The sequence below is a fragment of the Micropterus salmoides genome, unplaced genomic scaffold (assembly GCF_014851395.1).
Source record: "Micropterus salmoides isolate LMB-PRFRI ecotype aquatic unplaced genomic scaffold, ASM1485139v1 Ms_hic_scaffold_11, whole genome shotgun sequence".
Taxonomy (NCBI): domain Eukaryota; kingdom Metazoa; phylum Chordata; class Actinopteri; order Centrarchiformes; family Centrarchidae; genus Micropterus; species Micropterus salmoides.
In genome coordinates, this window is record NW_024040152.1 from 8,393,435 (window position 1) to 8,419,870 (window position 26,436).

General features: G+C 37.2%; 2 protein-coding genes across 2 annotated transcripts; both read right to left on the reverse strand.

The window, feature by feature from the left end:
• Positions 1–6,490: 6,490 nt before the first annotated feature.
• On the reverse strand, positions 6,491–16,252 carry LOC119898139 (the record flags this gene model as incomplete). Its single annotated transcript, XM_038712315.1, has 12 exons — positions 6,491–7,550; positions 7,840–7,956; positions 8,580–8,738; positions 8,958–9,014; positions 9,216–9,323; positions 9,428–9,600; positions 13,013–13,079; positions 13,349–13,468; positions 15,144–15,314; positions 15,577–15,633; positions 15,854–15,964; positions 16,070–16,252. Coding segments are annotated over 12 exons (1,377 nt in total), but the record flags the coding sequence as incomplete, so codon positions are not given.
• Positions 16,253–18,442: 2,190 nt separating this feature from the next.
• On the reverse strand, positions 18,443–26,231 carry LOC119897126 (membrane-spanning 4-domains subfamily A member 8-like). Its single transcript, XM_038710704.1, has 7 exons — positions 26,112–26,231; positions 23,753–23,944; positions 22,901–23,020; positions 21,853–21,909; positions 21,383–21,583; positions 19,379–19,501; positions 18,443–18,881 (listed from the first exon to the last, which is right to left on the reverse strand). The coding sequence occupies exons 2-7, from the start codon at positions 23,924–23,926 to the stop codon at positions 18,816–18,818; spliced, it is 741 nt and encodes a 246-aa protein (XP_038566632.1). The 5' UTR covers positions 23,927–23,944; positions 26,112–26,231; the 3' UTR covers positions 18,443–18,815.
• Positions 26,232–26,436: the final 205 nt, after the last annotated feature.

The window sequence follows — 26,436 nt, forward strand, 5'->3', positions numbered from 1 at the left end:
AAGATGGGTGTCTTGCTGAATCATCCATGTTGCAATATTAAAAAGTCAAATTTGAGTGCTGTGCTAGTCTTAATTTTTTATTATTACTACATAAAGGATCCACCATCAAATCTTTGAGGTCTAATTGTAAGTTCAGTGCGTTTTGTCTAAATCTTTCTATGGTTAAAAGAAGAACATGTGACATGCGGGTGCAATTATTTGTGGTTACAGTATGACACCCGTCAAGGGTCACTTTCACAGATAAACAGCTGACATTTGTTTAGTTACCAGAAATCGAAAGAAGAAATAAGTACTACATCAAATTCCGTCTACTGATGTTGCGTTGAGCAAGGTACCACCGAGTTAACACCGAACTCTTCTGTGAAGAAAACTTACAGCTTGGAATAAAAAGAGAAAAGGATAGTATGGTTAGCAAGTTTGGAAACACCCATAGTGCTCTATAATTATGTGGTTGTGGCTTTTCTATCTTCGGCGTATAAAGACTCATGTCCCGGCAGTACATCACACTGGCGGGTCAAGTGTCTCAACCGAAATGAACAAGTGCAAAGGAAAACAAGTGGGTCAAAGATTGTTGTCTAGTTTTATTTTTCATTAGATTTAGATATAGATTTCTTGGATTGGACATAAAGAGAAGGAAAAGTCACCAAAGGCTGTGAATCAACATGGATGTATAAACGTTCAAATTGCAATATTTGTATTTTACTATGTTGACTTTCGTTTTGATCAAAGAAGGCAACATCTCCTACCTATATGGATATGTGATCACTCAAGCCTCTATAAAGGCCAACACAGTGAACTCAAGCTAAATGTGACCTTTGACCTTTCTCGGTAAAATAAAAAGTCAAATAAATCACATTTACAGTGAAAGAGGTATTTTTACAGTTCATCACAAACCATATAAAGAGATGTTAGTCTTCTTCATTGTTCCCAACCCGACCCGACCCAAGCCTGCTCGTCTGCATCCCCCAACAGCTCAAGAGATCGACATGTTGGGTCACAAGACAGACACATTATCTCTTCCAAGTCATCACATATGGATGCTTGGTCAAGACCCCTTGGTGTCACTTTTTAACGCACTGGTTACCCTTTAGCACCGCTGCTGGACGCTCTAGGCTCCGTGGTCAAAATAATAAATACGCAATGTCCAGTAAAACTTGAAACGCTCACAGTTTGGATAGGTTTAGGCACTTGATCCACCCGTCCTCCATGACCATCTACATACGTGGACTTTGTTGCACCTGATGCTGACCTGGCATATGCTTGTAGTGTTGAAAAATTACTCTAAAGGGGTACATACCCACATGTGGCAATTTGAGGGAGAGAATGGGTTGAGAGAAAAAACTAGTTAGGAAAGACAAAAAACAGGTTTATCTTGCCTTTTCTTTTTTCTTGTGAAATACTGGTTAGTTGTACTTTTTAAGGCCTAAATTATTTACTCTGAGGAGGTAAAACTCACTATTCGTTTAAAATGCTCACAGCTCATCGAGACATATAACTTCTGACAAACAGTCATGAGTTGATTTGCCTTGTTTATGAAGGTGTTAAGCCACAAAGTCTAGGAACCTGTGGTCTAGTGCCATAGTCCTCTCTGTATCTGCATCCTCCCACAGGAGTTCATGTTCAAGGTCATTTAATTTTTTTATACCTTTTATCACATACAAGTCTCAACAGACTCAAATTAGATTTTCTTTTAAAAAGAGAAAAGAGACCAGTACACAAAGAAAAGAAAAACTTGACTGGAATAACTAATAAATCCCTTAAGGAAATTCCCTGAAAGAAATGCAATAGATGCAGAAAAATCAAAATGAACAATCACATGGAATGACATGGAATTAAAGCTAATCCGGCAGGAGAACAGAAACCCAAAGGAGACGTGGGATTTTGGCCCATGCCAGCATAAAAAATGTAAGGCTCAGGAGGCAGAGCGGCCTTCTAGTAATGGGAAGGTTCCTAGTTCTAAGTTTCCTTAAACAAGACACTGAACCCCTAACCACTCTTGATGAGCAGACTCTGCCATCAGTGTATGAATGTGTGTGTGTGTAAATGTTGGCATGTGTTGTAAAGCACTTTGAGTGATCAAACGCTATATAAATGCAGTTGATTTACCAAATTTGGCTTGCAGAGACAGACCTTGTTGTCTGGATACCTGTGTGCCAATGGAACAAGACTGAGGCAGAAGGAATTCAAAGTTTCCCTTTGCTTCCTAACGAAGCAAATCTCTCACAAGTGCTTTCCAAATTTCCACTGGCAAGTGACCCAGTTACATCAATGCTCACTGAGCTAAGACCCACACACTGCTTCATCTGCAACTTTGAGAAAAAAAGATTACAGAAAATGAGCCTGAAAATTATCAACACTGTCAAACATTGGCAAACATTTGCGATATGGGCAGACTTTTAAGAATATACGGGATATATTTCTAACCTGAGATTATCACCCTTTAGGTTGATAAATATGGCTACCCCGTTGGTAAACAGTTGTTTATTAGCACATCCAGCCGTTAAAGAGAAACATAAGTAATATGGAGTTGTGTTTGTATCCACATGATCAATGTAAGTCCATTATTCACTCTCTTTTAGCTCAGTTTTTGGTCACTACCACTCCTCAGGGAAAACATCTGTAGCTAATTTTTAGCTAATAAATGCCCCACTATGTTCACCAGCCTGTTGCTAACTGTGTCTGTCTGGTGTTTGGTGCTGAGCAGGTAATATTCTGTGGGTTTTGAGAGCTTATTCTCTGAAAACAGCTGCCCACTGACAGACATCCACACTATGAGAGCAGGGAGTGAACCAAAATGCCCATGATTTAACACTGTTCCTTGACATCGACCTTGCAGGAATGATAATAGAGTCAATGGGATCCATAAAGAGAACAATAGACAATATCAAGACCTTGACTATTTCAAAGTAAGCAAAAAATAACAAAGGCTATCGTAAAGACACACAGAAATGAGGAAAAAATGAGGAAAAAATGAGGAAAAAATAACGCAACTAATGAGCCAAATTGAACCCATACTCATCTAAATGTATGCTGCAAACAATGTGAATTTAAAGAAAACATCTATGTAGGAGTAAAGTTACAGAACAAAATATAGAATAGAACTAAAAGAGTCAAATATGTTCCAGTTTTTGCTGTGATCCTAGCTCTGTTCCCCTTCTGTACGCAAAGGCTACTACAGGCCGCTTTCTGCCTACACCCAGGTACGTTAAAGGGGTTGCTGACACAAAACATTTGAATAGGGGAAGTGATGCTTTTAATCAGACCAGAATTACTCTTCCATGAATATGATTTGGCCACACAGCCCTGCATTGAGCCCGGCCCATCAGGTGACCTCAGGAACGCAGAAAAACATCACGTGGCAACGAAAAGATTCGGCCGCCTTGCAGGAATACATTGTACTGCCACCCGTCACCTCAGTGTAACCCTCAACTCTTCCTTAATTCAGTCTCAATGGAAAGAGCAGTCATTTTGGTTAAAAAAGGTAGTCACATATTTTAATCAGATGGTGCAGGTCAGATGATGCGTGGGAGGGGCTAAGTTTATGAGATGCATCATCTGCTCAGCAGCTTCCTTTAAGATTAGGAAGATGTTGCATTTTTATCATGAGGAACTCAAAATAGTCTGTTAATGCTGAAGAAGACTTCAAAGAAAACCCAATGAAGTTAGTTGCTCCCTTGTAGAGCCCATGTTTGAATCTTTGATCGTTCTTTGAAGGACTTCTTTGTGGGTCAGCTACTGTAGCCTACATCCAAACTTATACTTGATTATTTTAATTTTGACCAATAAATACTGTATGCTGGGAATTGTTTTGTGGGTTGTGTTTTATATTATGAAAGAGTTTCCAGTGGAAGAGAGATCAGCTGCCCATGTCAGAATTACACCTCAGAGAGTATTCCTAAAATAAAAAATAAAAAGCACACTTCCTTTGTTACCACAAACTGTGGTAGTTAGCTGTTGCATACTTTGTCTTTCCAGCTGTTGCATCAATGTTGCTTGAAAGCGGAAAAGTGGAGCTTTTAGCTTTATTGGATAATGCTCTTGACTAGTAAAAATGTGGTAATCAACGTCTGTCCTTCATTTAAATGCCCTGATATCTTACGCAAAACAAGTCATAAAGCTGATCCACAACTTGCTCGAACAAGCAATGACCTTGCTATGCACTACAAGGAACACACGGTGCCAATACTTTGTTTATATTTCCATACAGTTTTGAAGTTGGCTACACCTAAAGCTGTTCTACAGTGCATCTTGGCATCTTTCAGCTCATTGTTTTGGTTTTTATGTAGAAATATGTCACTGCTGTCTACAGTTTGCTGCACTGCCACTATGTGGCCAAAAAGCAATGATTCACCAAGGGGTCTTGACCATTACAGAGTTTCAGTCTGAATTTTGAAAAAACACAAAAACTCTTAAACCACAAACTTTTTGACTTCTAATCTATGTTCTCAAACACCATGTTTTCACTCTGCACCTCTGATCCTCTGTCCTCCCTCTTCACATACCAGTGTCTGGGCAAGACCTAACAAGCTTATGTGGCATTGCCATTGGACTAGGTGTCAAAGAAAATACTCTACTTTAGAGGTGGTTTCACACTTTGGTCTGGTATTGTTTTTTAAATGTAACCTGAGGCGTCTTTTAGATCCTTTCATACTGCTTTAAACAATGTACGAGCAATGACTCCTTTATCTGTTTTGCAATATAATAAGAAACAATGACACCAACACAAACTATGCAAAGCCTTCAGTCATCATCTCCACCTCTTTAGTATTTAAAATAACTCCTGACTGGTTTCTCTTCCATTATGCAGCCAACCAAAATGAAAAAAAAAAGAAGACACACTGTGACTTGAAGGTGGCCCATTTGATTTCCAGGAAAACATGGAATAAGTCGCTCGTAAAATTTTTGCCAAAGTGCTCTTGAGCACCTTTTCTGATGCAGTTTATCTGTGGCTAACAGTTAACTAGTGCTGTTCTGGTTAATTAATTAGTATTTTTAAACTTTATTTTATTTAACAAGAGCAAGCTTTCTTTTACAGAAACACTTTTAGCACTTGCACATTTGAATCTATCACATGTGAAGCTAATTTAACATGTTTATCACACATCCTTTCACATCATACCAACACTTAGGATTTTTCTTGTTTTGTTTGGAAGTGAAAAGTAAGAAATCAAATGTAAAAACTATTTTACATATAATATCTAATGTGAAATAGCATTTCTCATGTGATGAATTTACATATATGCATTTGAGGTATTTCCACAGTATGTAAATATCATATTTCATCTATTTCACACTTAGGGAGTTGGGGATTAAGTGCCTAGTCATGGGCCCATTAGTGGTGGTAATGAACATAGATTCATCCTACTGGGTTTGAACCAGCAACCTTCAGTTCACAAGTCAGCAGCTATACATTTTGGCCAACACTGCTTAAAAGTCAAATAATAATAAGTGCTTGAAGGAAGTTCAACTTTTAGATTTCCTTTGTTTCTCAATCCTGTGTTTTGAATTTGTGGCATTGGGAGTTGTACCTTTAAATACAGGTTACGTAGACATCTTACGCCTCATCATTCAGGATTGATAATACATGAAAACACAGACATACCTGTGGCTCTGCCTTAAGCCACTGTTTGTGTATTGTGTAACAAGAATTTAACATGAATCAACAAGTACATTCGAGGCACCTGCTGTAGGACGCACAAAAATAGGACAGGTGCCTCTGTCATGTTCAAATATTTATGGGTCAAAAGATTCAACTCGAATAAAACTCAATTCTGAAAAAAGTCGGACTACATAAAAGTTAACTTCTATTCTTATGTGTACAGGAAGTTACAGACACATTAAAGATTTTGTTTGTCTTTGAGTGCCCAATAGTTTCCCAGAATCCCACAATTTCATCTCAGCTCAGTGTTGCCGTATTAAAACTAAAAGTATTAGAATAATCTAGGATGGAATTTGAATTTGAGTGCTCTAAATTCACCAAATACAATACAGGCCATACAGCTACAGTAACCTCAGACACAGTTGAACAAGGATAATATGCAAGGCCACTTGGTACACACAGACTAATCCTTCTCTCAGCCATAACAAACTGATAATAACTGTTAGCATTTATTGTTTTCTTTTGTAAGGATAGATAGAATGACGTGATCTGGTATTCTTTATGATTTTGGCACACTTTGAGTTGTTGCAAATCCTATAATACATTTTTTTGTCTTTAATTAAATTTAATGCTCTGTCAACACATCCACCTCCAACATTCCTCTCATTTAACATTCATATTGCATGCAAGTCAAGTTTGAGGATGGGATTGTTTGTTCAGAGTGACTGTAAGGAGATTCACAAAATAATGAAACAGTGTACAGACACAAATAAGGTAATAGTTCAGCAGTTAATGTACAGGGATGTGTGTGAATTTAAAAGAATGAGCACCACCTAGTGGCACACAGTTTCATCACAGGGTGAGGCAATTAATCGAATGAAACCACGTGCAGTTTTTATTATTTTGTCCACCATCTTCATTTCAATGAGGGTAGGCTAAATAACAGAAACACATCTCTGTATAATGCAATACAACTCAACAGCACCACAAACTGCAGCCTCTTGTACAAAACTTCATGACAATCCATTTAATAGTTGAGATATTTTAGTCAGGACCACAACAGTGGACCAGAAAAACAATGTAATTCACAGAAAATTCAACAGCCTAACCCATGTATTGTATATTTGGGCAGCTTTCAAAGATTTTACTCTCAAGAGAAAATACTGAAAAACAGAGATAATGAATCAAATGAATGAAAAGACCTGAACCAAAAGTCAAACAATTATAATAGCCAAGATTAGCTAATTTAGTTGTATTGTGGACTTTATTTAGATCAGTGTTGGTGGCTTACCAGCATTTTTTTCAAGCTGTCTGCTAATACTTTGTTTACTGATGTTAGAAATTACCAATGAAAATTCTTGATATCCGTCCCTCGGAATTACAAATAGGAGCCTAACATCAACATTTTTACATCTTTGCTTGTGCACCAATTAAACAAATGACATTCAACATGTTAATTACTGAGCTTTAGAGGTGTTGGTAGGTGTGCATTTGGCTAGCCTTTTCCCCCTGCAGGCTTTATGCTAAGTTAGGCTATACTCACTTCCCCGAGACAGACATATCAACGTTTTCATCTCACTCTCAGAAAGAAAGTGTATTTGCCCAGATATTTCTTCAGTGAAGTGAATAAACAATGTACAGTTTTCACCATTCTTACCACTATTTATTCAATCGTGTTTGCTTTGCAACATTCACCACCAATAGAAAAAATGTTTCATACATTTCCATTCACAAACTCCAGAGTGAATTTTCTTTTTAACATGAATTGTAGTGTCTTACTGAAGTAGTTTTTTTTTGTCATTTTCAGCTGATATATGTTTTAAAAAATTATTACAAGGATTACAAAGATGTGTTGCTTATTCATACTTATTCATCTTTTTGATTGGATGTATTTATTTTAGGCAAGGACTTCCTTCAACACTGGCTGGGTAAGCTCAACATCTCTGCCATCCTGTTGAAACAAGACAAAGTAGCCTAAACTTTTATAAAACACAACAAAGTCGAGAATTCTACAGTGTGAGTCTTTACTAAATATAAACGTTATACCTAATAATAGTGTCCCTACTGCTGTACAAACACTACAGTAATCACTAATCCAATTACCACTTAAACTGTACTCCTACCATGACCACTACGGCATAGATGTTGATTGTCCAGCAGTGAATAGGAAAACTGTGACAAGTACTATTAACAAATACTTTACTTGGATTGTTGTCTTGCGTGTTTGTCTTGGTTCATACCTCTTCCGTCTTCCTATTGACCAGAGCCTTGATGCCCAGAACAGCAAAACTTATGCAGACACACAGCTGGAGAACAGCCAAGACGATCAGCGTAATGTCCATGGCGGTCAACAAACGCTGATACACACAAGAAATAAAAAATAAAACAACAGAAAGAGTTCATTTTGATTCAAATAGGACTTAAAATAAACTTAAATTTAAAGTGTAAGTATTCATTATTCACAACAATGAATTCAACTGTGTATACTGTATCTTATTCCTCTGTGCCATAGAGCTCCATTGTTGTCCATAAATCATTAAAAACACGTCAATGAGCCACACTGTTACATAGATGACATGCTCCTTCATTACCATGAACTCACACACTGCATTTTATTGTGACTCAATCCCACATACACCATCCTGCTGCAGAACATAGGCCTACTCACTACCGAAGCATTATATGGATATTAATTCGCAGCTGAAAATAGTCCCCAACAAACGCTCGATTAACTCCTCTTTGAGTAATTTTTGCTAAAATCTACAGTGTCCAGCTGTTTTAAGAAAAATGAAAATAAATAAAAATGAAACTACGTGTTTGTGAGCTGTCAGTATAGGAACGAAAATCCTTGATTGCATGAGGGTAGAGAAGATGGAAAGTATTGAGAAATGGACAACACATTGTTGTTTTTTTCACAAGATTTGTTGACAATGAGAAAAATAGATCATAAAACCAGCTTTTCCTTTAAAAGTATGCTTACCTGGGCAAGGTACGCCACAAGTCTGCAGTCATCAGCATTGTATCTGCTCCCGTCACACATATTGGTGACAGACACATCGCCCAGGTCTATGGCATATAGCACAACGCCAACGATGGCGGAGATGGACCCGACTATGTTCACAAACACAGCGAAGCCCACCTGAGAGGAAAGATGTATGTTTTCACACAATCAATGAAGAATAACCTCAACAGCTTAAAATTGCCTCTTTGCCACAGTGTTTCATGCTTTATTCAACTGATTATGGTGAAGATGTCAAATCCATTACATTGATCTTAGAAGGCAGTATGTGACTAAGGGTGCTTGTTCAGATATGAGGACATGAGTGCATGTTTGAAAGAGCCTTAAGTCTTTACTTACTAAGCAAAGAGAGGAGTACCGGCCGGCAAGAACAGACATAATTCCGGCTGCGATGAACTGAAGAGAGAACAGCAGACAGCTCAGTAAAATCCATTAAAATTAATAATATTATTTCAGTTGTTATTTAATTTTAAAACATTCTGGTAATTGTGTCTGTTTGGTTAAGCACTACAAAAACATTAGGAAAACAGTTTAAAAGAAATAATAAATAAATAAATATGCTCTTAAGCTAATATTAACACAACAATATTACTTTACCACAACACCCAGCCAGTAAGCAGCTCCCAAATAAAAATCCTTAAAGGCTGTGCTTGTTCGTCCTGGCCCAAGTCCAATGTTGAAAAGGCCCACCATGATTTGTATAGTCTGTAAAAAATTCAAAGCATTTACATCTCATTGTCTTACAACTTAACAGCTTAAGACCACCACTTGTCACCGCAACTGACTAAATACATTAAAATTTTTCTCACCCCAAGAGCTGAAACCACATTGCTCTGCAACAGCCTCTTGTACACTGAGCAGCACATCGGACTGCAGCAAAGACCCCTGAGGATTTGGCACAGTGGTGGGAACATGCTCTGACCATCATCCGCCACCGTGACCACTGTCACTCCCTTGTCTTTGACAACAGTGATGGACATGTCTCACACCTGCAACATGACATGGAGATGACTGGCTAGATAGATGGATAGATACAGTACTTTATGAATTGCACTGTTACACATAAATCACGAAGCAAACTACAGATGTAGATAATTAAAGAAATAAAAACATAAATCATTTTAACATAAGATTTAACTAGAAACTACTCTTTCATTCTAAATAAACACCACACCTGCTAATATTATGTACGTACATGATTGATGCAAGTTTAGTATATATTGTATATAGTCTAGTATTATTAATAATAATACCTTTATTTATGTAGCACTTTCAAAAAAAGCAAACGATAAGTAAAATATTATGATAAAATATAACAAAAGAAAATAAAACTGCGAAATCAATCAAACAAACAGTAAAAACTATAGAGTCATTAAAATTTAAAAATCTATTCTAAGATGGACAGGGAGCCAATGAAACCAGTGAGATGTGTTCTCTCCTGTTGGAACTGGTTATGAGCCTGGCTGCAGCATTTTGAGTCAGCAAGTTGATCGAGGTTTTGTTGTGTGAGGCAGGAAGAGTGCATTCCAGTAATTTTGAATGCATAGGCCTACATGAAATGAATGCATGAATCAATGTTGAAGCATGAATTATTTTCTTGGCAGATGATAATTGAACTGAGTTTCAAAAAAGTTCTTAGTTGCAAGGTACTTGCAAGGTATCTATAAATACACACCCACACAGAAATGTAAAGACACAGGAATATATATGTACAGGTACGTAAAATACAGGTATAATACTGAGATCAACAGTAATATATTGAAAATAATGATTTAAAAATGTAATCTAATTGGCCATTTCTGACATTTTATAGACCATATGATTTATCCATTAGATTATATTGTATGAATTATACCATAAAAGATTTCTTATGGGCCTCAAGACATTTATTATGTCTTGAGGCCAGTATGTAAAAAATAAGAGGTTTTAGATTCATAAACAAAATTCATTAAAAATAAAAAAGGGATTTGTCCTTAGGAGGGAGAAAGTATTGTTTCCCAGACAGTGTATTGTGTTTGTTACCTCAACCTCTTATCAAAAGCTAACACACACAAATAAAGCTTTCACAAAAAAAAGGAGAATTTTGCAACAAAAATGTTCAAAATGATTAAATAAAACAATGACAATATTCATTTAATAACGGTCTTTCCAACTTTTTGATGAAAGTTCACCTCTATCTTGCAGAACTTACAATCCTGTTTATCAATAACAAAATTTCCATATCACCCAGTTTAGAGCTCAACAGGTTTAATTGTAAAGTTCTAATTATTATGAATTATGCGCTGTTTTATTGTGTGCAGAGAACTTACCTGGTTCGTGTAACTGCAACAGTCTGGTTTGCCGATGGTGAGTTCAGGTCGCAGCTATAGCTGCAAGAAAACTGTTGCTTCCTGTCACCGGTTTGATTGCTTCAAAATAAAAGCCTCATAAACAAAATTACCCATCTTTAAATTTTGCGCATTTTTAACAATTTCAAAGGGACATGTCAAAGCTGCATGCACTCATGTCAGCTCTTAGAATTTAAGAAAATACAAAAGGGTTTTTATATTAGCTATTACAAACACTGTATATTCATATCAAAGGCCAATCTAATCTAATCTTGGAAAAAAAAAAGCCTAAGAAAATATAAAAACTCAAAAGTATTTTGTCATGTTTGATAACAGACATATTTAACATTTTTCCTGTGTAGCCTACTATATAAAGTCAAACCATGGTGAATTACTTGCGGTGTACACTACATTCTTATTCTAAGCAGGTTTCTTGTATGTAGTATGAGATACTTATACAACAAGAGTGATGTTTCCTTTCATTGGAAAAAATGTCATAACTGCGGCTCAGTGTGTTTAACCTGTTTAATCCCAAGAACAGTGGTTCTCAAAGTGGGCTCCGGGGACTCCCAGGGGTCCTCAGCAAAAAGGGGAATAGTTTTTTTTTCCACTATAATTCCATCCATAAGTAACAACTATTTCAATCATGGGTTTCATACACTTTCTGTAATAAAACATCTACCAATCTAAACCAATCAAACATACCAATCAGTCTTTCACCCCTCAAAGACCTGTAGGCCTTGCTTCATTGTAAATATCACAGTTATATGACCAAGACAAGTGATGTGAGAAGAACCCTATAGAAACTCATCCATGTTCAGATTGGTTGGCACTATATAGGTATTTGACACAATTAATAATTATTATCCTCAACTACTTTCAATTGCTATATATGTCAGAGGTCACACGCCTCGGGAGCAACTAGACACTGGTTAAGTGTCTTGCTCAGCAACACATTGGCACAGGCACATGCCTGTGATCTCTCACCACAGGCATGTGCCTCAGCCACTGCTCTGTCACCACCTCTCTATTGACATCTCAAACCAATTGGTTCTCTTTCAATTGGCAGTCTACCTATCTGAGCCATCACTGTCATTTTCAAATCCTACTTTTTCAAATGTAGAAATGATCATGATGCTGCACACAGCACTTGGGGGTGGTCTCGTATGTCTAGGAGGTCCAACACATCTGATAGTTTTAAAATGTGTGAAAATAAACAGATGATAACTAGGATCACAGCCAAAGCCTGTGTTTTCAATTGAAGCCCTGTGTTATACTAACGGTCACATTTGTGACCGTTAACAAATTTACACCTCTTACGAGCAAAATATATATGTAGGAGTATACTTCTCAAAACATATCAGTAGTAGACACTTAAAACAATATCTGTACAAAATATGACAATGCTATCTGTTAATTAAGGTGAAGACATCTTCTTCCAGGTGTGCAAGCAGGAAGTAAACTAATCTGGTCATGTGACCTTTTCACACTATTCACATGATGTAGATCAATTTTAATCAAGACAATCTATTTTTTCATTTAAAAGTTGAATTTCTTGCCCAAAGTCAACAATACAACTTTTAGAGCTTCAGAAATAACATAAAGACACTGTCACAAATGTGACTGGTGGGATTAAAGGGTTAAGGATGTCTAAAGTGTTGCTTGTACATCCACCACCTTGAACATGAAATACCCTAAAAGCTCTGGTGATTCAAATGGTAGGTACATCTAAAACATAAAAACCTACACTTTCAGTTACCCCTGGTGGTACCAGTGCACATAGCTTTGTTTTATCTGATGAGATTTTGAGGAATCCCAATCCAACTGAAGTGAATGGAATTTCGTCTGTAAAAAATGACATCTGAAAAACTCCACATCAGTGTCTCTTTGGACCATTTTCACAATTTGACGTGTTTTTATTCAAGAAAGTTTAATTTAAAAATAATGATAAAAACAATGATAGTGTCCTTGTAATATAAAGCAGTTCACTTTCAGCAAGTGTGTGTAAATAGCACAAGTATTATAATGAGGTTCTGATTATTAACCATGCATCCATGTGTTTAGCTTAAATGAGATAAGCACCAGTACTGCTCAGGATGACTTCCTTCATCTGTGGCAGCTGATCTTCAACATCCTGTTTGCACAGAAGAAAAAAAAGATGATAAAGTAAAAAAAATAATCTGAGAATTCTACAATGTGACTCTTTACTGAATTTAACACTGCAAGTATTAAATACTGCACCAGAAATGCAGGTGCTACTTTTATGCCTACTACAACAACTATAGCTGTTATTGCTGCTGTTACAGTTCAATCTACTGAAATACTTGGCTTCACTTTTCTGAATATACCACCTAGCTGTCCTCTAATTCATGTGCACATGTGCATTGTCTTCTTTGTTCATACCTGTTCCTTTTTCATCTCACTGGTCAAAGCTCTGATGCCCAATATAGCCAACCTAATATTGACACAGAGCTGAAGAACAGCCAGGGCGATCAGCGTCACGTCCATGGATGTCAACAAATTCTGATAGATGAAAAAAACATTTTTTGAATTTAATTTTGAATTTATTTTTTTTTAATCAAACTAATATGTGAACTAAGTTTCACACTTGCAATTCAGTGCAGAGACGTTTTCATACTGCCAAACTAGTTGCTCTATTTATCCAGTTGTACTCTCCAGATAGTCATTTGTAAATGCAGAACTGAACCAGCATGTGTTTCACAATGTATTTCCCTACCTGAGAAATTAGCTTAATTTAACACTTTATTGTTAATTAAGGTGCAAAGTTTCCTAAAATAACCCCTGTAGATATTTTCCTTTCATCCACTTGTTTAACATGAGGCTGTGAGACAAATGTCATTTCCATTCTCTGTAAAGACATTGATAAGCTATTTGAACCATCTTGCTGTGTCTTTCAGGGCTGGGGCTGACACAGAATACACATCTTGGGAGCCTGTAGTTTTAATGTCTCTTTGCCTTTCTCGAATTAATCGAGAATTAACTTGGGCCAGCCCACATGTTTTGTTCAGCCTGTTGTTTCCTGTAAATGCTACTTCATACGTCTACTCCTCAACATTTCATTGGGAAATCCTGCACTTTTTATTCCACTATTATTATTTGACAGCTTTAGATACTAGTTACTTCACAAATTATGCTGAAATTAATAGTTGATTAATTGATTAGTCAATTTGGATATTGTTCCAGCTTCACAATGGTGAAGATTTGCTGCTTTTCCTTGTAATTATGTTATTGATTTTAATTTGTTTTTTTTGAGATCTGGGCTGTTATTTATCAAGCTTCTCAAAGTGCCATTTTAGAATTCGAACAGCTCTTATCATGTCTGCCACTGAAATACTTCCGGTTCACTTCACTCAGTTAGGAACCTTCCTGAGCGAAAAAGACTTTTCGAACGCAGCCGGGCTCGGACAGCGCAGGCATAAACTTTGTCAGCGAGTTGGTGAGGGACGTCATCTCATCACTGACTTTACGCAGTAATGCGTATTCAGTGAAACTGAAGGTGGAGATGACGCTTCGTTCGTTTGCCACAGGACAAACGCAGCAAAGCAAAGATTGTGGCTCGTCACAACCACAAATAAGCCGAATAGACATGGAAATAATTTTAGCACTTACAGCTCCACACACTGTCACGCGTTTCATCGACTTCCTAACAACAACCCCCGTAATCCGACAGAAGCAAACATAGTTCATGTAGCCGGCAATACAGGAGAAAATTCTTTATTGTTAAATGTGTGTTGAACGTAAACTCCTCTTCGGAATTTCACCATTCAATGTGAATCAGCACTAAGACTGACACTTAAGATTTAGTCCTACACTTCACTCAGATTAGGACAATGATGCTCGATAACTAACTTTTAAGCACAGCTTTGAGCCAAGAATTTTTTTACTCTTAAGTCAGTTCTTAGCAGTGTTCTTATGAGTAATTCTGAGAAGCTTGATAAATACAGGCCCTGGACTATTGGTTGGACAAAAAAGCATTGTGAAGGTCACAATTTTTACAAACCAAACAATCAATCAATTAATGGAGAAAATACTAAGCAGTTTAATCCATAATGCAAACAATTATTGGTTGCACTGTAATAGAATATTAGTACAGTATGGTACTTATGTAACGGCTCTGAATCCTTCTTTTACCACTGTATGGTTGTGTTTTCCAGTTTAACTTTAGAAGTATGCTTACCTGGGCAAAGAGCGCCACATTTCTGCAGTTATCACCGTAATGATCAGTACTGTTCCTTCTGCTGTCACACATCCAGAGTAGAGATGCATCTCCCAGGTCTATGGCATACAGCACAATGCCAGTAATGGCAAAGATAGCTCCAGCAATGTTCATGAACACAGTGAAGCCCACCTAAGAGGAAATATCCCTTCAATTACAATTCCAGTTCAAGCAGTATTTGATTGCGTTTTGTATTTCAGCTAAGATTTGAAGACACATTAGGCAAGGCAATTTCATATGTGCAATTAAATGTGCTTTGCATAAAAATAGAGATTACATGATAAAATAATCTGATGGAAATAATTTAAAAGAAAAAGTAAAAACAATTACCATACTATCATATTTGTGCACATTTCCTTTAATTAGTCCATGGACTTTGGTGTACTCTACTTACCAAGCAGGGAGAAGGGAACTGTCCGGCCAAAATGGACATGATTCCAGTTACAATGAACTGATGAAGGGTCAAACAGATAGCTCACATCAGGGATAATCAAGCAGAAACTAAACAGAAACTGTTATGATGTAATTGTCAAGAGAACCTCAAAAAACGTAATCTAGAATTCCCTGCATGTGTAAATATTTTGGTAACACAACACTTAACATAATAGCTCAAGATACATTACATTACTAAGCTGTCATGGTAATTTTATCACAACATTGGACTATTTTACCACAGCACCCAGCCAGTAAGCAGCTCCTAAACTTGTCAAATCTCCAGGATTTGTGCTTGTTCGTCCTGGCCCAAGTCCAATGTTGAACAGACCTGCCATGATCTGTATAGTCTGTAAAAGATTGGAAACAATTAAATCTCTTTATCTTACACTGGATATCTAAAGACCACCACTTAATAGATGTATGTGAAATACATTTATTTTAATTTCTCTCACCCCGAGAGCTGTAGTGACGCTAGTCTGCAACACCCCCTGGTACACCGAGCGCTCTGGACTGTAGAAAAGAGCCTTCAGGATTTGGCACAGTAATGGAAACATGCTCTTACAGTCAGCTGCTACAGTGATGACTGTCACTCCCTTGTATTTGACTCCTGCACACACACCTGAAACAAAAAATGGGAGATTTTATTTTGTTGTTGTGAATGTGTGTCCTCCTCCACACCAAGTACTCTTGAATTATGGTAGGCTACTTTTGACTCAAGGTTGAAGCTCTTAAATCGCTCATTTTGTTTTGCTTGTGTGTGTGTGTGAGAGAGAGAGAGAGAGGTGGGTATTTGCAGAGGAGAATGGGTCAGCGTATGACTGCGTTAAAGTCTCAGCACCTGCCAAAGTAAACAGAGTCACTGGTATCGACCAACAACCCTATCAAATCCAAATATGCATGTGTATTAAGGCCGTGGGTTATACCATGAGGCAGTGAGATTAAACTTATTGTCCCTTACACAAAACCACATTGCTTGAAGTTTGTTATTTAGTAACTCAAAAATATGCTGCAGATGTTTCAGCTGCCTGACTAAAAGCATCATTTGATTCAGTTTTCAACCTGCAAAATGCTTTTTTTCCGAGGAGTCTTTACTACATCAAACAGTATGTCACATTGTCATAAGGTGTACTTTTCTGACGTTAATATTTAGCACTATTGAACCTTTTGCAAACATTAGTTTTCATCCGGAGGCTGGATGTCTTTTTTAGTTTTTAGGGAAAAGTTCTCCTTCACACACTGCTGCACTTTGCATGTAAGCGTTTTTCACCAGAACCACTCTCACAGATATCTCAAAACTAACCTCTCTGCAAACAACAGAACCAATAAAACACAGGCTAATTCAAGTTCAATTTCAACGCAAAAAAACAAAACAATTCAGAGCTCACTCAGCATGGTGTCTCCATGTAAAGCTCACATTATTGTCAGTCATGAGTGCGTTTGTGTAGAAAACTCACCTGTTAATGACCTGATGCTGTTATTGCTACAATATGAATCCTCTGTCAGCACCAACAGTTAATTTGGCAGCAACAAAAAGTTAAGTTCCTGTAAGACTGTTCAGTTATTTTCAGAATAAAAGCCCCATGTCCACAAAAAGCAAACAGTGTTGCTGGAAGAACCTCTCAGCATCAAAGTGAGTAATTGTAGTGGAGGAAATGCACAAATCATGACCAATAAGTTATAATGTACATTGTGTGTGTTACAGTATGCCCACTATCATGACATAGCAGAGGTTAGCTGAGTCAGCCGTTACGGTGTACGCTGTCATTTTCACATTTTTGACTGCAGTCATTGACAACTTGAGATTCGGTCCTTGGAAAAATCTAATTTGCGTACAAAATTTTAATGTTTAATTCAGACAACACAAAGGTCTGCTGATCAGTAGTTTTATTATTTCAGACTGAGGTCTCATTTTTTCTTTGAATTCATGCGATAAAATAGCAAAGAATCAGTGGCTAATCCTGTGTTTTGTAAACACCTTTTTTTTTTCTTTTACATTCACAACCTTTTGACTTGGCATGAATTTAATAAAACCCGTCTCTTCAAATAAAGACTGCAGTTCACTTGTTACTGGGAGGCTGGACAATGTCAATCTTGCTGCACATGTATCAGAGAAAAAAAAGCTTCTCAAACAACAGATATTCAAGACAGCTCATCTCAATCTCATAATCATGAACCAATTACAAAAGACACTGTCGGATGTCAACAATATTAACTACCAATAATGTTCCTTGTGACATAATGTTGTCCTTTAATTGTGGCCTTGATGAATCTGTTTTCAGCCACAGATGTTTAAATTATTAGATTATAATTCAAAGTCACCCATACTAGGAAATACTGATTTCTGCTTAAAAGTTAATTCACTAAATTAGTATAAAAATCGATCCAGACCCAAAAATCAATCAAAATTCATACCAGATGAACAGATTCAAATGGCTCAATATAAACTAAAGCCTTGCAGCAAATGTTTTCAACATGATGATCAAGTTAAAACAGGCCTGGTGTAGTCGCAATTCAATCTTTAAAAAAAAAATAAAAAATTCAGACATTTTAGTCCTAAAACCCTCTGTGCAGTAAGAATACTTAACTTGTCTTTAATTTGAATAAACTTGTTTAAAATGTTATATAATAAAGAGTGTATCTTGAAAGAACAACATGATTTTAGAAAACTACTGAAAGATGTTGATTTCCAATGACAACAGGAACGCATCGGCATTTAGAAAAATACACAACGCATTTTCAAATTGTAGTACTCTTCACCTCATACTTCAGCTTTCCTTTTGACTTTTCTTTCCTTTACTATATTTGTACACAAATAGCACAAACAGTTCATTTCTCATTTATTTATTTATTTATTGGCTTAATTTTGTACAATAGCAAACAGTCAATCAATGTCACAGACAATTACAGGAACTGCCCTTCTATCTACAAATGGACTGTAAGGCACATTTTGACAGAAAATCCCAATCAACAGGAACTGTTTTTAAAAAAACAACCAAGAATGAAAGTAGCATATACAAATTAACACATATTATTACCAAAAATACTCAAAAATATAAGAGCAACCCTTGTAGGAAAAGACCAGAAGTTAGACCATGCCAGAAGAAATTGTGAGAATCACTGAAGTTACAGTACACACGATAAATGATATAAATTCCACAGGATTATAGCTCCTGCTAACTGAAAGTGAGAGATTTTCATTCAGGCTACAGGGTTAGTGGTAACTTCCTCTAGCAGTGGTTGGTAGTGTTCTGGGTCCCCGACGCTCTAAGAGAAAAATTATGAAAGAAATATGAGAAAAGCTGCAGACAGTCAAACCTTTAAGAAAAGCACACTACAAGAACTCTCTCTTTCCTCACGCCCTGATGTCTGAAGTAAGGTTTGACAGATGCTTATCATATATCGTTCAAAGTGCAGTCTTAGGAAGTAACACTGCGGTAATCTTTCTTTATAACCCAAGTTGGAATGAATGTCAATTAGCCATCTAAAATCAATCAGTAACCCAGCTAACATTATCCAGAAAACATTGTGTAGATGTTTAATGCAATTTTTATTGACCTCTTGCTTACCATGTAACAACATTGTAATTAGTGACAAAAGGACAGATCGTTAAAAACATCATCTGGGTTATATTGTAGCTATTGTATATCGTGTTGTAGCTGTTTTCAGGGTGGTGTACCAAGGAACAAGTGTAATTTTTAATATTAAAGTAGGTGATCCGCTACACTGGGTTTAACAGTGAAATGTGTTTATGCACGCTCTACCTTGTTTTCTGTCTTCTCACTGCTCCTCAGCGCTTTGAGCCCCAAGACGGCAGAGCTAATGACAACGCAGAGCTCCAGGGCTGACAGGACAACCAGCACAGCATCAATACTTCTTACAAGCATCTGGTGGGACACAACAGTGTTAACTTTTCAACACATCAAGTTGAAGCATCAGACCTGCGAGTGAATGATTATCACAAGAACTCATTAAAGACCATAAGCCAACAGCAGCAAAGTTCATCGACCCAAGTCAAAGCATTTGGTAAAGGAAAGAAAGCTGAACAGGAACCGAGTGTGAACTATTTTTAGTGTTGAGCACTAGAATGGAAGACGTGGCCGCCCATCCAAACTGTCTGGGGTCTGTTAGTGAGGAAGTCAAATATCCAATTGCAGAGTAGTACTTAAGCCCAGAGTGGTGAGTTTGCCAGTCAGTTTCAAGGGGGAGATTGTGTTAGATGTAGAGCTGGGCAATAAAACAATAATGATAATTATCGCAATATAAATTTTCCTCAATAACAATATAATAAATGTTCAATATATTGTCAATAAATATTTGGTTTTATTAATTTGAATCTGAACAAATTAGCACTTAATTTTTCTATTTAAATATTTATTCTGTTGAGGAAAAGGGACTTTGTTTTATTATAATAGTTTTAACTGTTCTACCTCAGATTTTTTAAGTGATCCACTGTAAAGCATCAAGTGTTGTCACATTCTGACCATAAAGATAAAGTGTCACACAATTAACGATCTAGTTTCTTGTATTTACACAGGAGCAAAAATCATCCCTTAAACTTGAAAGAAATAATGATTTGACATTTCGTGATAATTATCGATATAAAATGTTTATCATGATAACATTTTTGGCCATATCGCCCAGCCCTAGTTAAATGGTGAGCAGATAGCAACAAACAGCATTCTGATGTAGGGGTCATTTGTGTGTGAACACTGTGAGGGCCCAGGTTGACTAGGAAGTTGTTTTTGATGTGCTGGCCAAGCAGTTTCTCAAATGCACTTTATCAGATCCTATCTATAAGATACTTAAAATCACATAATTCCCCCCCCAAAAAAATAAATAATACGCTGTGGTAGGGCTGACCCAAATAGTTGAAGATTTGATGCGTCGATGGGCAGAGCCTGATTCAACTGTCAATCTCACAGTCGAAGCTTTGCAGTGAAACAAGGATCATGCCATTTTGGCGATATGGGGGTGCTTAATGTCTGATTTTACATAGAATTACCAGTTTTCTCCCAATAAGTTAATATACAGACTATTACAATAACACTTCAATGTTTAATGCTGTAAACAAACATGTAAAAAGAATTTTAAAAAAATAACTTCCAATAAATGGTTTTTAAAGTGCGTGAATAAATCCAAAATTGTAATCCTAACTGTGGGTCGTCAGTGAGCATGTGTAGGCGTAGCGTGTGTGCGCGTGTGTGTAGTGGCAGGAGGAAAACTTGCCGAAGAGACGGAGCCACAGCTTCACCAGTGTTGTGCAGAGTTGTCTGCACCTCGCGGGACATTTATCACCGCACAAAGAATATTTTGTCGTTTTTAAAGAGCTGCTACTTGAAATAGACCTGCGAGGAACCAAGACGTGCACGCAGTTGTCGGCTCCACGGCAAAAACTCTGCACAAGAGTGGTGAATCGCAGGAGAGTGAGACAATGGTCAACAAGAAGCCTCAGTTTAGCTTCGGCTCCCAAACGCCCTGCACAAAAACACACATTCGACTATGTAAATCCTTAGTCGGGGACAGACCCACACTGTGGTAAACCTGTTCTGTGTAGGTACCTTTGAAACACCTGGTTGGTAAGTGAGGTGGACAGATGTCATGTACTGAAATACATCAGTCCTTTTTACATGCAAACATGCATGTAATGTTTGTGTAAATATAGTGAACGTTAAATGTGACTAGCATTTCAAAAGGTGACTGGCATACAAGAAAAATAATACTTGTTGTACAACTTAACTTTTTGACTGCTGACTTTCCACACTTACCAGAACCAATGCTTTGCCCTCCAAGCATTTATCTATCAGGGCCTTCTCCTCAGAAGCTGGACTTGGTGTAGTGTAGTCATAATAATAGTTACGATCACACAACCACCACAAATAGTTGTTTGCTACACTGATGCTGTAGAGTACGATGGCTGCAATGGCAAAAGCAACTCCTGCCAGATTCAGAATCACACTGAGGAGGACCTGAAATATAAGATTTGTCAGTTTATGTACGACCAAAGACAAAAAACACACCGGGCAGTAAACAGCATAAAGTTGTTTTTAAATAATCGCTGAAAGACAAAATTGAAATCGTGATTAAAATTCGATTATTAGCACAGACCTAGTACCAAGTACAAAATTCTCCTCAAATTTACTTGTGTCTTTAAATAAAACAGTGACAAGAGATGACAATATAATAAAACAAGTCCTTTTCAGATAATATGAGGATGTTATAAAGCTGAACTACTCACCAGACATGGACTGGGAAACTTCTCAGACAAAATGCTCATGGTACCAAATAATATAAACTGAAAACAAAAAACAAAATCTTTAAACTTCCACTCTTCAACACAAACACTTTTCTAGAATCTGTGACTGAGTGAACAGCATTTTGAGCATGAAGAGGGAAACTAGGTAACCCCTCATCATGTGCTCACACTAGCAGACAACAGTGAAAGAACAGAACTTATAGAGTAACATGTCCAGTAACATGCAGTCAAAGCACAATATGTGCAATTCCTTTAGTTTTTTCCATTTGTGTCAAGTAAACATGTCTTGTGAAAAGGATTTATTTACACTGAAGGGGACATGACAGTCAATGAATGAACCAAAATGTTTCGCCAAGTGAAAAGTCAAGTTAATTTATTAGCATACCTCATTTGGAAACCATGTATGAAATTGTTTTGATAAATAAGTGAAAATTTGCTGGTGGAGCAGGAGAAAAATCTCCACCAGGTCATACTAAAACAGCAGCAGGTAGTGAAGATGCTGAGTTAAACTTTCATTCAATCTTTTCACAGTTGGTTCAGGACATCTCAGAGTGTGTATGAGAAAAGCTGTTAGCTGAACATCCCCAATAAAGTTGCATTTGTCTGAGCTTTTGGAGAAACTTGGGAGTATAAAGATAAGGGCTGCAACCAACTATTATTTTCATTATCGATTAATTTGACAGTAGTTTTCATAACCAAATCGATTAATCGTTTATAAAATGTCAAAAAAGTTCCCAGAGCCCAAAGTGACATCAATTTCCTTCTATTGTCCAACCAACCATCCAAAACCCAAAGGCTCCATAAATAAAGAAAAGCAAAACAGCAAATGTTTGATGTTTTTGCTTGAAAGATTACTGAACTGAAAAGTCGATTAGAAAACAAAGTAGTTGACAATTTTCTTTCAGTGGTCTAATTTGTTAAATCATTACAGCTCTAATACAGATGTAAATTTTGTGCGGAATATTCCGTTGCATCTTGGTTTTGACACTTAAGAGCATAAAAAAAACAAAAACAAAATTTGTTTGCTTACCAATCCTCCGAGCCAAAAAGGAAAGTAGACTTCATTCATCGGCCATGAAAAGCCACCATGACTGCTACAGAGGATCGCTCCAAGGCCGATGTTGAGTAACCCGACCATAATCTGTACAGCCTGTGAAGGAAACACAGTATAAATAATAGGATGCATAACACACACGTACAGTACTATAATTGCATTTACCAGGTAAATGGAGTGTATTTATAAACCACCTTTCTAGTCTTCAACCACTCAAAGCACTTTCCATGTCACAATCACCCATTCACAGGGTGACCAGATGAGTATAAGAGAATTTCAGGACAAGGGAGTTGGGAATGGGTGTGCCTCCAGTACATCTGTCATTATGTTGTATGTAAATTATGATCGGTTACATAACCATTTAATTTTTTTTATTACTTTCATCAGTGCAGTGCCTGTGTCAACTGTGTAAAGAGCGTGTCAGATCTCTCCTACTCTGTGGCTGCCTGCACCTACACTTGTCCTGTCTTCATGACCGTAACTTCCGATATATACACTAGAAAATAAAAAGGTGGCTATAATAACTCTGTTGACCAGATATCATGCAGTCCCTGCTGTAGCCAATGGAGAGACAGAACAGTGCCCATCTGTGGGCAACACCAAGATAATGTTTCACAATGACCATCCTGAATTTTTCAGGACGTCTGGTCACCCAACCTCTCTGCAGTAGCTGCCATGCAATGTGACAGCATAATGAGAACACTAAACTTAGAGAGTGGCATGGACACAGATCAACAATTTGTTTTTGATCAAACATTTTTTTATTAATAGTTCAAATCAGTATTAAGTGAGGAAATTAACTGAAAGACACATAAAGTTGTCACTCACCCCCAGTACTGACTGAGAAGTCTGGACCCTCCTCAGGTGCTGAGACACAGAGCAGCACTCAAGGCTGTAGCAAAGGCCCTTGAGGATTTGGCACAGTGGAGGCCATGGACTATGTGGGTCAGAGGTCATAGTGAATACAGTGACTCCATCACCCTTGGTCATGGTCAGGGACATCCTGCCTGCTCCTGTAGACTGAAAGAGAAAAGAGTTTGTAAACTTTGAATCTGCTAAGTCAGGTTAAACTTTCACCTTAAACTAAATGCTGAATCCCCATCACTGCCTCAAATGTAACCACGGTGCCAAATAAAAAAAAACCCAACAAGTACAACACTAAACTGCCAGAGTCTCTAGACACTGACAGGTTAGTTGGTGGGGTTTTTTTGGCAAGTACAGGTCCAGTCAAAGTTGAAGGTCAGAATTTACCAGCTAAAATTTCCAACTTCTGACCTCCAGGTTCAAGGTGCATGATAATGTAATTTTAATGACAATGAGTGACAACCCCCCCCCCCATGTTCCCATCTAGCTATCAGTAGGTAACGTTGATCTGCAAAAGTATATTTCCTAATGTTTGCACATTTTTTACATTTTCCTTAATAACTTCTTTGCAGAAAAGGGAAGTTTCAGAGATTGATAGATAGAGAGAGTCACGTCATCTCTTTACAGCAATGGCGGGTCATGGAGCGTCTGAATAGTTCCCAGAAGTTAGCATCAAATACTAGCAGTGCAGCACAGCTGCAATAGAAAATGCTATCTGGGATGCACGTTTTAAAAAGGTAAGACGTGTAAAAATAAATAAGATTATGTTAGGACAATTGAATCAAGTTAACATGTTGCCTGTTAGTGGATTTTCCCCACTTAATTAGAAGATTTACGGACATTAACGGTTAACAAATTATGATGCTGGCAATGGATAAAGTCAGCAGCAAACAATATAAAACAGAGGCAGCCTATTAATTAACTATTAATTTTAAAATGTATTTTGGGGGGGGGGGTTAAAAGTAGTAGCCTATACTAACATATTATAAAAACAATCTGCTAACATTAAACACTATGTTCTCTCAATATCTGAGTGTACAAACAAAAAAGCCGTTAAATCATGTGACCTCTTTAAGCAAGATATTTCTTTTGCCTTTGTTTAGTGATACTTTTTTTTGATAACCCCTTGATCTCCATTTGTGATTTGTCCATAGACTTTATTGATGTACGGATGTTGTTTTCCTGCTGTATGTCCTAATTTTGAATAAAGTTTTGAGAAAGAAAAAAAAAAAAAAGATAGGTAGATGCTGCGTTCCCTTTGACATGGGAAGTGGGAAAATCCTGCTCCGAGTTTATGCGGCCGAAAATGAACAAAAAAAAAAAAACATTCCTGACCTCGACAAACTAATGTTTCTTTGTCAATTGTGCACACGGTTGAAGCCTCAGCAGTGCCCCTGGTGTACCTGGCCCCATGTTTCTTCATCGTTTTAGATGCAGAACAGGTGTTATGCTTCATTCCAGACTACTCAGAAATCTAACATTTGAAATTTCCCGACTTCCGACCTTAAAGCCTAATGGTGCAGGACACCCAAAAGTGCACGAAAAACATGGCGGACAGTGGCAAACTCTTTGTCAGGTGTGCACACAGTTGCACCATCAGTAGCGCCCTTGGTGTTAATTAAAAGGATGGCCCTTCTAATGAAAAATGACAAACAGACGTTACTCATAAACCCGTCTAGCTACACCAGTTGGTAATCCTCAAAAGTCACTAAATGTTGTAGATTATACTTCCTATGTTTTGGCGTTTAACATTTTACTGAATAACTTTTGTGCAGAGAAGATGACTAAATCTAAATCAATTAACGTTACATGCAGAACTGGTTTTACTATGATAGCATGAAGTGTTTTAATTTAAATAAATGGAAATATACTTAGTTGCTTTGTTTTAGTTTATGGTTTACTATTTACAATGTGTGCTTCCATGGGAGCTGCCATTTTTGCGTGACTTCATTCTACTACTTTACTCAAAGTCGGGGTGAATATTTTTCACAAGTAGGAAATCAGACTTACATGTACAGTCTACACACGATTGTTCTGGTGGTATTCACCGGACTAGAATCTGATAAAGAAACGATATAGAAACTTCGACATTACCTAAAGCTAGCTGTTATGTCTTCCTGTTAAGTGAATTGTATTGCGCAAGTTTATATTTTTTTTATAGGCTCTACTGATTATTTTTTTATTAGTTTGTTTTCTGTGTTTCACCTTGATAAATAGCAAGAAGTTCTTAACAAACTTAGTTAATTTCGATAGTTACCAGTGCACAGGACTGGCAAGCACTTTATTAGGTCACTTTACAAACTGAATCAAAGACTAAACTTACCTGTTTGCGTTTGTTGGAGTAAAGTCCAAACCTAAACGACTGGACTCACACAAGTCTATCTGTTATGTTTCTCCTTCTTTGAGGTTTTATAGCAGTTGGCATCCCCGATATTGCATTACTGCCACCTTCAGGTTTCTTTCTCCATTACATCAATTTTCCAGTCCAGTCAATGAGGTCCTTCAAAAAACAGGTTGGGATTTGCCGGGGGGGGGGTCAACCCTTTCTGGTCGGCTCGGATCGATCCGTGATTTTGTTGGGGTAAAATTTATTTAAAAAGATAATATGTAACGTTACGTATTTATTACTTTAGTACTATACTCTGATA